General features: G+C 42.5%; 1 protein-coding gene across 2 annotated transcripts in view; it reads right to left on the reverse strand.

Moving 5' to 3' along the window:
• Positions 1 to 5,840: 5,840 nt before the first annotated feature.
• Positions 5,841 to 12,077, reverse strand: part of IL17RA (interleukin 17 receptor A) — a 65,807-nt gene continuing 59,570 nt past the window's right edge. For both annotated transcript variants that reach the window (XM_073621578.1, XM_073621576.1), the window contains exons 11-12: positions 10,541 to 10,558; positions 5,841 to 9,122 (exon numbers count right to left, since the gene is read on the reverse strand). In XM_073621578.1, the coding sequence (XP_073477679.1) occupies positions 7,717 to 9,122; positions 10,541 to 10,558 (1,424 nt within the window). In that variant the 3' untranslated portion in view covers positions 5,841 to 7,716. The remainder of the gene's footprint in view (positions 9,123 to 10,540; positions 10,559 to 12,077) is intronic.

The following is a 12,077-nucleotide window of genomic DNA, read 5'->3' on the forward strand; positions in this document are numbered from 1 at the left end:
GGGGGGCAGTGTTGAAGTGAAATACGTTATTAATTAAAGTCTGTATAAAATTTCCAATATGCAAATAATTATTTCCTGTGGTTTTAAAATCAGTAGCCTTCCTTCAAGGGAGGAAAATGAAGGGGGTTTGTTTTGTCATTATTAAATAGCTTGAAGGGCCTAAACGACACAACAGTGCATTGGGTGCTCCCATGCCCCCCGTTCTCCAGGTCATCAAGGTGAGCTGAACATGCATGCTAATCTAAGTGTGAACCTTCAGAAGACATAATGAAGTATTAAGATATCTTCTGGTCATCATTTCCTAAATGATTTGTATTTTCGAAAACAATTTTCTTAAGAACTTTTTTTTTCTTCTTTTCTTCTTCTTTTTTCTTTTTTTATTTGGATCGTTTTGTAATGCCAGCATTCAGGACATTTGTATTTGTGTACCACCTCTCAGTATAAACAAAATGGAGAGAGACACGTAATGGTGCTCAAAATCAAAAATTGCCTTGTTCTACGATGATGTCACAATGGATACTCAACACTTCCTCGTTACCTCATAATCTGACCTTAGACGTCAAAGTGAACAGGTCAATCGTGACATCACAAAGCTAACAAAGTATCCTGCAAAAACATCGCCTTCAAGGTCGACCCCCGTCAAGGGCTGGTCTAATAAACCCTCTTTTTCAACTGTCAATGCAACAAGGCACTCAGGAGTCCCATGTCATATCCGATTCCCACTATCCAAGGGCTGTCTGTCACGATTCTCCTGCTCAGCAATCCACAAGATCAACTGCCAATAACACAAAATTGCAGCTTGGATACGTTGCCAGCGTTTTTGGGGTTGTCGCTGTGTCATGGACTCTGTACAATGCATGTGATGGGTTCCAAAAAAAAAAGTTTTTCTTTGAAGAATATATTAGTACTTGTTACATGAGAGTGAAACTTTCTTTTTGTGTGCAAAGATGACATTGGTTTGATTAAGTCACAGGTGTAGTTATTTAAACCGGATAGAGCAGACAAGTAATTCAGCAACTGTGATAAATAGGGCCTTGTTTAATAGACGTTTGAGAGAAGCAGAATCTCAAGCAGCCTGTACTGCCCATAGCAGCCAATCAAATTCTCCCAGTGCATTCTGGTATGGTTGAAACGCATCAGATTGTTTGCTATCAGTACAGTAACATAGGCTATCAAAGACAGTTCTGCAGGGCTTAAAGCTGAAGTAAACCCATCCATAAAACTGTTTCATTTCTGGCACGTGCCGAAAATGTAACACTCCCATTGGTTGTGCTCTCAACCAAACTGTCAAACCATCCAATGGCTGGTGTCATAACTGATCACATGTGCAGCATCGTGGCAGTTGTAGATTAAACAGAGGCAAAGATGAAGGCAGCTTCCTTGGCTGAAAACGATATGGGGGTTTACTTACACAAGTGAGCAGCAAAGGTGGAAGAGGTTTAGCGATGGCTTAATGAAATGTTTAAGGGTCACCAAGTGAACAAAATCAAACCGAAAATCTTTCTACTGATGCAACTTTTACCTCACATGTGCGTGACCAGTGCCTGTATTTTGTGGACGGTAATTAAATGGTGTCAAGCTCACAGACCGCGTTGTGTGTAATGATTATGGTTTGAAGATTGGTGTAGAACTGGAAAGGTTGTTTGGACAACAGTGTACCCGCCAAAATGGTCCGTGATCTTCAAATTGGTTGCCTGTGTTTGGCATAGATTATTCACCAGCCATTCTCAATCTAGGGTTCTATGACCAGCCATTTTCAATCTAGGGTTCCATGGCTCTCAGAGATTTCTTTAGAGGTTGCCAGTGTTTTCTTGAGCTGTGGTTGATTGACTTCCTATCTAATGGTGCTTGCTAAGTTCGAGAACCAGCATCTTCTTGGCAAAACCAGTACGATGACCAAATTATCTTTTTAGCTGTCTGTAGAGGTGGCATTCTGACCGCTGTATGTCTTGCATTCTTCCTACATACCACCAATGTAGGGGACATTTTTCCCATCGACCTCTGATAAATTGGCTTTAGTAAGTGTTCCCCAAGACCTGTAAATTATTTTAGGGGGTTTCTCTGGTGGAACAAGGTTGAGAATGGCTGGCCTAGACTATTGTTCTTAAAATGTGTTTTCTAAATGGTTGCTTTTCTGGAATAAAAATGTGATTTCTCCACAAAATTCCCCCATACTGTTTTTCGGAGTAAGGGCCTGTGTCGATGGGCTTTTATTCACACCAGGACTACTTCTCTTACATAACAAGACAAGGAGAAAAGAAGCAGGTGGGTGCAGCTTAGAAAGAGGTCAAGTGCATTTGGCAGTGGATTATATATGATCTCAGGAGGGTGTCAAGCTGACCTTAAATGGAAGCAGAGCTTGAAATCACACTGCATTTGCCCATTCTTTAAAATATTTTGGGTGGAGTACAAAAGGGTACAACCCCCCCCCCCCCCCCCTTCCGGTCAGCTTCCTATTGCCCTTTGTTTGTGTCCCTGCTTTGAAGATTTACTTCTTTTTTTGTCCTGGTGAACTGGTGCAATGCGGGAAACCCTGCAAATCCACTGCTGGTTCCTGCATTGCACCCGACTTGCCTTATGCGAACCGCTGGGAGTGTCAATACAAAGTTAATGACACCCCAAGATCGCTTTACATATTGCAGTGCAAACTGTCAATTTGGACAGGAATCGGATCACATGGGCATGAACACCCTTGCGATCCGATTCTGGTGCGAACCAAAAAAAGGGCCCTGCACAACTTTGGTCCAAATCTGTATGGCTGAAATCGCATTGCACAGACATTTCATGCGATTTACATCGCAGTGCAGTGCGAATCACATGCAATGTCAGACAGTCCAGCCTTGATGTTGCAGTTCACATCAGAAAAATAAATCTTCCAATAGGCACACCTGTACCCACTTTAAAGAGGTTTCCTTTCATGGTTATGTACATAGAACAGGCAGTGAAGATAAATCTCCCAAAATGGACACCGATAAAAAGCACAGGGGTTCTGTTCATTCCCTACTCTAACTCCACCCCCCCCCCCAAAAAAAAAAAAAAAGTTGCAAAGTCCACTTTGCAATAAAAATATTAACTAAAACCATTAAAAAAAACACTAAAATAAAAATGTGAAAAATACCTTAGACCCTGGCTTTCCACAGGCACCAGTGACGTGACTGGGCCTCAACATGAAATCCTGGGAAAGATCAGGATCCCAAATCTCAGCTTTCCAAGGCTCCAATGACACCCTCACCCTTGCCAAAATCCTGTGTATAAAGTATTTTTTATATATACTGCTGGGGCGCTGCAAGGAGTCATGTTTACTTTGTTATCCTCATTTTGAAGTCTCTGTACAACACAGCTCTGACTAGGAAAGGGAGAAGCAGCACAAGGAGTCAATCAAGTGTACTGCAGCGGAAGGATTGTGCCAATAGTAGGGAAGAGCAGAGAGATGAGCTCATCAGCTCATCTGTCAGTGGAAGGTGCCTGTCCCGTCCCTTCCACTGACAGAAGCGTACGAGCTCGCCGCTCGTTGGATGTTTGTGCTCTCTGTTGCTCATTATGTGAGTACCGTATATTTTTAAAAAATTGTGTTTGGTTCAAAAATACTACACTATATGGTATCTCCTTCCTTTCTTAGCCGCTTCGCCCCCTGAGGGTCTAAGGTATATGGAGATCTAGTTCAGGATCCAGGACCCATTCCTATAGGAGCTGGTACGAGCGGTTTCTGATTTATGCTGTAACCTCAGTTTAATGAGGTAAGGGGCCACTGCTTATCAGTGTCGGATTGCTGCATGAAGAGGATCTACTATCCCTTTCTGGTCTATACACTCCACATCTCCTACCTATTAGAGTGATTGGTCTATGGAGAAATCTTGCTGTATGCACGAATTCACCGATTGGCACTTTAAGGACTGATTAGCTACTGAAAACACCACATTTTTGGATTTTTTATATTTCTTTGTGCTTCCTGATTTTAGAGCACTGGTTTGTTTGCACTGGACACTTTAAGATTTTGAGTACGTCCTGAGATCTCCTCGTACGTACAGTATAACACTGTACTTTTTGTAATTTTACTTGTTGCATACTGTATTGGGTTTATTTATTATTTATGTTTTATATTTATACACGCACAAAATATATTGGTGTACACTGCATGCTTTGCATTTTTATGACTATTATATTGTATTTAATTTGTTTAGTCTATATGCACTAGTTTAGGTATATTGATTTACCACATTTTTGAGAGTACATACACCCTACTGCAGTCTGCACTTTATGCTTCTTCATATTACTCCGTTCACTGTTAGTACACTACACGCCCATATAGGGCTAGCTTTAAACCCACGTATACTGGGAGTGTCATAGCACGTTTGCTATCTATTTTCGGATTAGCGCAGCACCATTCTTAAGATCAGTGCTGCTGGCTATAGCCTGCAACACTGATCAGTGTTCTGAAAGCGGGGAAGACTCCCCTCTACTAGAACACAATAGCACAGCAAGAGTGATTCCCTCATTCATCAAGTGTGTGAACGAGGGAATGGGGCCATCTGTTTTCATTCAATTAATGTATGGCCAGCTTAACTAAATGCAAAACTTAAAAAAATTTTTAAAAAAAGGTGTGGACAGAGTAGAAAAGGATTGGAACACCTTTAGGGCTCATTGACACAAGCAGCCACAGGGAGATAGCGGTTTAACCTCCCCCACTATTGCCTGCTTGAACAAGACCATGCACAGGGCTGTACATGTCCTGCAGCAAAAACTGAATGGCATTTAAGTGAATGAGGCCACACTGCAAACTTGTGCAATGCAGGTCATTTAAGTAAAAACAGGGCTCACTAAAAATATGCGTGTTATTGCAGCATAAGTGGGTCAACATTTTAAAGATTAATACAGGTGGTAAGGAAGCAACACATTGCCTTCTCCCCGCCTGTCAAATGCGTATGAAAAGCAATTCACCACAGATCGCTGTTCAGCAGCAAGGCTGCCACACATACGAACAAGCCCTAAAGTTTTTATTGCTGTCTGTGTCACTGTTAGGGAGATTCACCCTCTCTGTTGGTCCCGTTTACCATGATCACCGAGAGTTAAAGAAAATCACAAATTTTGGTGACAAATAGGGAATCCCTCACTTTTGAAGGATTTCCTCTCACTTCCTGTTTTGGCTATGGGACAGGAAGTGAAGGGAAATACATGACAGGAGTTACAGCACTCATCTAAATCGATTACTCTTTGCAAAATTAACAAAAAGGTTTTCCTTTAGTTCTACTACTTTATGCAACTCCATTCGAGAAAGAGAAATTCAGATGCAGGGTAGGCACAGTTTTAAGATGATGTTACAATGTGATTGCACAATCGACTTATATTTACCAAAACTATGCAACATGAGGGTCATGAATAGCAGAAGATATAGTCATTCCTATCTTTGCAGTATATCCAAAATCAGATTGTATTGTGGATGAAAAGGTTTAGAAAAATCCCCCTATTCCACCCCTCCTCACTAAAAAAATATATTGGGACCATTTGCCTATCTTCTCTAGCAGAGCTGGGAGGTTTTTCATGTTCCATCTGGTGCAGGTACCAGCCCTGGCTGTAAAGAATATTAAAAGTGGTAGTAAACCACTGGAAAGAACCCCCCCAAACAAAAAAAACCAAAAAAAACCCTGCAAGACAATAGCATAATGTGCTAGTATGCATCGCATACTAGCACATTATGAAATACCTTAGAATGAAGATCCAGCAGCTCGCCTGGTCACCGCCGAGGGGGCTGACATGTTCCCTCGGAGGAGGAGGAACATAAATCAATCCCTTAGTCAGGGTGATACTTTTAAGGTGCAAAATATAAGTCTAAGACCATATGATAGAATTATACAATTTACTAGATTACATGCTCAGACAAATATTAAGAAACCATTTAAATGATAAGTGTAGGAACAGAAAACAAAAAACAAACATCTATATACGGTCTAATGCTGCAGCTGTCCCCCGTCGGCTCGAAGCCTGAGAACTGAGTTATCACATGACTGCTGATCACTTCGTTCTTGGTCAGCTCTGAGCAGAGAGAAGTCACCGCTCTCTACTCTGCCCCTCCAGCACTCACTGAAGTGCCAGGCTGGGGAAGGAGCTGAAGCAGCTGGCTCAGGCTCTCAGCAGCTCGGCATCGTCAGAGTCCTTCCAGAGACTGTAGCGGCTCTGCAAAATCAGTTGACAGCAGGCAAAGCTCTTGGCTTTCTCTAGGTCACAGGTAAGTGCACTCCTGTGACCCACAAGTGAAGCATAACCAATAAATAAACTTTCAGTACATTGCATGTTCAGCCAGAGTTCATCTAGCCTTCCTCTGGGTGCTCCAGTCTTTTCCCACGATGCAGAAACACAACAGTGGGTTAATTAGTGTCTAGCCGAACTGGCACTAAAGACTTGGGTGCAGTAGCCACAAGATTCTCAGTCACCTCTGCTTACTCCGCCAATCCTTCACTGGTGGCCTGTACAGCCCAGTGGAAGGATCTGCATGCCAAGCAGATAACCTTAATAGTAAGTTCTAGTTGTAATGTTAGAAAGTTTTTGAACAGCAAGATTAATTGCAGAATGGAGTGGTATGTCAGAAGGGACACCGCCATTCCTGTATGAATACATTGTAAGCCCTCCCTTATTTTGTAGAGCAATGTGCAAACTGTTGGCGTTCTATAAGTCGTGTATAATAATAATTCCCAAGGTAGTGTGCTGTGTGTTATTGCCCTGTCGATGGAGATTGGGGGGGGGGGGTCGCGCCTGCAAAAAAAAAAAAATAAAATTAGGACAGTATTTTGTGTCCTGGGTCTTTGAAGGGGGTTTACTAACTTATCCCTGGATTTATCAAGTTTCCTCTTTGGCCTCCTTGATAGTTACAAGTGAATGGCTCCACAGGCTTGTGTAATCTCTCACTCTAGAAGAGTTCCTTCCTCCTTATCCAGATATGGCATGAAACAGCAGTGTTCCGGAACCGCATTCTCCCTGCATTTAAGTCCTACCCATGGGCTTGCACAGCTGCTAACCTTCTGTGGCCTGAATACGATCACTCACAAATAGGGTTGCCACCTTTTCTTCAAGCCAAACCCAGACACTTTAGTGGCCTGGGACACCTTTGGGTGCCCCAAGGAGAGTAATGCGGTGCGCATAGCGTGCAGCAGCGAACAGTAGGTGTGGTCAAACTGCTCTTGCTGACATCACTGCCCTGCCTCCCAGCGATGCCAAACCTGTCCCCAGACAGCCGTCCACAACTCTCCAACGGCAACAGATGTGTATGTGAATATCTGGGTTACTTGGGGAGCCGCAGCCCAAACTGAATAATGTGTCCGGTTTTCAGTCTGCCTGAAACCCGGACACATGATTCAAAACCTGGACTGTCCAGATGAATCCCAGACAGGTGGCAACCCTACTCACAAAGCAATGATAAAGCAAAGTGCTGGCTAGAACAGACATTTACAGCCTCAGAACTTCATGTAGTACCAGACAGAGATGGCTACATGGGAAAGAACCAGACACAAGTGGACTAAGGCTCTGGATGCAGATGTAGTGAAAGTTCTTTTACAACCTATTCATGGTTTCAATACTTCTTTATAAAACACTGCATTAAAAAAGGTTAATTTAGGCACTTATAAAATGTTTGAAACAGTCCCCTTTAAAAGGTGGTGGCCCCTTCATTCTCCAGGAACAGGTGAAATTGCATCAGCTGGCCTCATTGGCTACCCAAGTCTTTTTTCATACTTGTTCAAAGTTCTGTAAGCCCCCCTCATTTTGCAGAAAGAGTTTTAATGACTCCATTTGTATTGCTTTCAAGTCCACCTCATATGGGTTCCATGTGCTGTATCCCTGATCTGCAAGTTGTACAGAATGCCTATCGGGCAGACCTGTACCAGGGGTAGTTAACTGACCATCAAGGAAAATCTCATGGAACTGCTCACCAGCTTTAAGTGCCTGATCTCTAGCCATATCATAAATGGGGTTCACCAAATCTTGACCTTGAGCATCCATAAATTTCATGGCAGAGCACAAATTTAGATCCTCCAAGGAATTCTGGAAAAACCTTTCTTGGGCTTCCCTGAGCTGTTCTATAGACAGGACACCTTGGTCCGATTGGATAGAAACATCTTGTCTCAGTGGACCTTTACTGAGTTCTGCAAGCGATGGAGCTTCTCCTATCAAGCGTGGTTCTTGAATGCAGACTACTGCTGATGTTACTTCTTGAACGAATGGTTGTACAACTGACACTAACGGATCTATATTAGACAGGCAAGGTTCAACTTGAGTGCTTGAAGCTCCAATCACAATTGTAGGATCTAAAACCTTTACTAGATCTGGCATCGAAAGAAGTGGTTCAAACATAGAGACTGAGGTTTCAGGGCAGCGAATCAATGGGTAGACTTTGCGGGTGACGTTATCATCCATATCCTCTTCCTCCTCTGTGTCTTCTGTGACCTCAACTGGTACCAACAAACACTCTTTCTCAAACCAACGCAAGTTACATTCCTGCCATTCTCTGCACCTCTCCATCGCTTTTACTAAACGTCGGTAGCTTGTATGTTCCTCATGGCTGACAGTTAGCTGTACATGTGGTTGGTGTTGCTCTTGTCTCTGGATCCGGAAGAAAAGTCCTTGCAGGTTTTCAGTCAATGCATATTTTGGGCAAATTTCCAACACTGAGGGTATGTCTGCTGGAGTGGAGATGCTGCTGAAGTATGCTACTACATAGCGATCATAGGGCATTGCTTTCTGGAAGTCTGGGAGAATAAGTGATAGTGCAGGGGTGAAGAGGTCCTCTATTGGATGTTCTCGGTCCTCCTTCAAAGTCATCTTTTGCTCCTTAACATTCTGCATTGCCTTCCACTTCTCTTGCACGCCTCTGGAACAAAGGATTAGAATTGTCCCATTTGTTTTCTCTATGTCGTCTTTTTGGCGGTCCAACCAAGCCATGGGAGTAATTGTGCTCATTTCAAGAACATGAAGGCGGTCTAGTACCACATCCAAGCCCCACGCTGATCGCATAAAATCGGCCAGCCTGATCACCACTTTAAAGTAGTATCTATGATCTGCAGAGTACACCAACCACACCTTCTTTTTGGTTGGAGGAGGAATGGGAATATCTGGTAGATTTGGTTTGACTTTCTCTGTGGAGGAGAAAAAGGAATATCAGCAAAAGTGAAAGAATAGAAAAAAGACTTATCTATGAGACTTGCAATCTAGATTTAAAATATATAGACACTTGATCATTACACCTCTATGATCATCTTGGACATCAAATTAAAAAACCATGGGCATTAACATGTTTCCACACTTTTGGGAAGGTTTTCCATAAGATTTTGAAGCTTGTGGGAATTTGTGCCCATTTGGCAGGCAATATACCGATGTTGGATTAGAAGACCTGGCCACAATCAACTTTGCAGAGGTGTTCAGTAGGGTTGAGGTAAGCGCTCTGTACAGGCCACTTGAGTTTGTCCACACCAAACTAGTTAAACCATGTATATAGTGAGATGGCTTTGGACACCTGAACTAAAACATTTGGAGGCGTGTCTATATAGTTTAAACTATTTAGTGTGCCCAAAAGAATCTAAAAGTCTAGGCATGCCTTCTACTGGAAAACTCCAAATACAGGATTCAGCATTATATAGACTATATGAATATATTTTCCCCTGCTTTTTGTTTTTCAAAGCATTATATGCGAAAAGAATAGCCAGCCAAATCTTGGGGAAAAATCGTACAGTGCAACATTCTAGAACAACTATCCAAGACACATTCAGGAACCATCCATTGGTTGGTTCCTGAATGCGTCTCAAAGCATTATATTTAAAAAATAAAATACAAAAAGCACTAAATGAAACTAATAACACACAATTATACAATATGTGTATACTATTAAATCAATTCTCCTGTGACTTATTTTTTTATGCAGTGTGACCTTTAACCTTATGACAGTTTATGATATTCTCTCTCATTTTTGCAGACTAAGTGCATTTATGGCAGAAAAACAGCTATTTTTCTGTACTTGTAGGGTCTTTAAAAGAATAAAATATGGGGAGTTGTCAATGATTTTCATATTTTTGTTTTTGTCCTGATATACACATGTTTCAACAGAGAAAAGGAACAGCTACCAAAACTTTTCAAAGATTAAAAAGGTCAGAAGCACAAGATGAAAGGGGGGGGGGGACTTTGCCAACGAACACTAGAAGCCATTATAGTGCCTCTATTATACTGCTCCATAGTTCTGCTCATCATTATAGGATTATTAAATAACCCCAGTGCCAACATTATGCCCCCCCCCAGTACCATCATTATGTCCCCTCAGTGCCACCATTATATCCCCCTAATTAGTAGTGTGGCTTCTAGTGTTCCTTTAAAAATGTGGGCACCACCCCCACAATTATTCTTTTGTTTCTTCTGTATTTTTAACCCTATATTAAAATACCCTATATTGGGTATTGAACCCTTCCACCCCAAACAATGTTTGGATTTAGGTATACTTTAAATGTTTGGCAATGTATTTTCACAATGTCACACGCATTCTGTCCCACATATTCACTGCAATTACCTGGAGGGTTGAAGCAATCTGAAAGAGAAGAATAAAACAGAGATACAACATTAATACTCATTACTAGAGAAAAAAAATGTTTCCCTCTATCTTTCTGCACTCTGAGTCACACTCTGCCTACGGAGCTAGATTTGGCACTAGGAACTGTGAATCACAATCTGTAGGACACCCACAACAAAAATCCGAGAAGAATAAAACAGATGTGAATACTGCCATTGGCTGAGGACTGCAAAATCTACTTAAAGCTGAAGTCAAGTCAGTTTTTTTTATCGCATCTTTTAAAAAGCAACCCTTTACTGTAGCCGATTTCACCATTGTCAGAATTAATCATCTTAAATGAGGAGACATCCACAGGGCTTAATTGATTTATCATCAGGTTCATTGTGTTAATGCCCTTGTATAATCTTTCCAGGGTACTGCTGATGCCCTTACTCCAGAGGTGCCTGCGATTGGTGGATCTGTTTTTTTTTTTATGCCCCCTGGACTGTCCTGTCCATACACATTCTTACATCTTGATGTACAGCATATGAAAATGGCAAGTAATTGATGGAGATACATTTAAAGCAGGATTCCGGCCAGCAAAATTTTTTATTAAAGTCAGCAGCTACAAACACTGTAGCTGCTGACTTTAAATAAGTAGACTTACCTGTCCTGGGTGCCCGCGATCTCGGCCACCCGAGGCCGACCCGTCCCTCGGCTCTCGGGTCCCGGCACCGCCATCCTAACTAAGGGAAACAGGCAGTTGAGCCTTACGGCGTCACTGCCAGTTTCCTACTGTGCACGCGCGAGCGGCGTGACGCTCAGTGAATGGCCCCGTGGTTTTCTGGGAACACACACAGTTCCCAGAAGGCAACGGGGCCGCTCACCGAGGAACAGGATACGCCGCGGAATAGGAAGAGGCAGATTAGGAAGACTGCCTAGCAACAAGGGTTCGGGTAAGTTTAAAAAAATTTGAAAAAAAAAAAATTTTTTTTTAATTATTTTTTTAAGATTTTGGGTGCAATTTTTTTTTTCAGGGTGGCCCTCCACTTTAAGTGGGCAGTTACTTAAAAGTAAGGAACTGCCCAGTCACCAGCCACAGATCTCTGTACAGTTCCCAAGAATCATAGGAAATGTAGTTCTGTGAGCCATAGTTAGATCCATGGTGGCGGGGGTGGGGAGGGGCTCTTTGTATTGTAAGTCTCATCCCCTTAGTGTTGGAGGTTTCATCTCTTTAGTATGTTGTGTCTCAATTCTTTGGTATTGTGAATTTCATCGCTTTAATATCGTCAGTCGCATCTCTTTGGTATTGGGAGTCTCTTCTCTTTAGTATGTTGTGTCTCATCCCTTTGGTATTGCGACTCTGGTCTCCCTAGCACTGGCAGTCTCATCTCCCTAGCACTGGCAGGCTCATCTCCCTAGCACTGGCAGTCTCATCTCCCTAGCACTGGCAGGCTCATCTCCCTAGCACTGGCAGGCTCATCTCCCTAGCACTGGCAGGCTCATCTCCCTAGCACTGGCAGGCTCCTCTCCCTAGCACTGGCAGGCTCCTCTCCCT

Source organism: Aquarana catesbeiana, linkage group LG03 (genome assembly GCF_042186555.1).
Source record: "Aquarana catesbeiana isolate 2022-GZ linkage group LG03, ASM4218655v1, whole genome shotgun sequence".
Classification (NCBI taxonomy): Eukaryota; Metazoa; Chordata; class Amphibia; order Anura; family Ranidae; genus Aquarana; species Aquarana catesbeiana.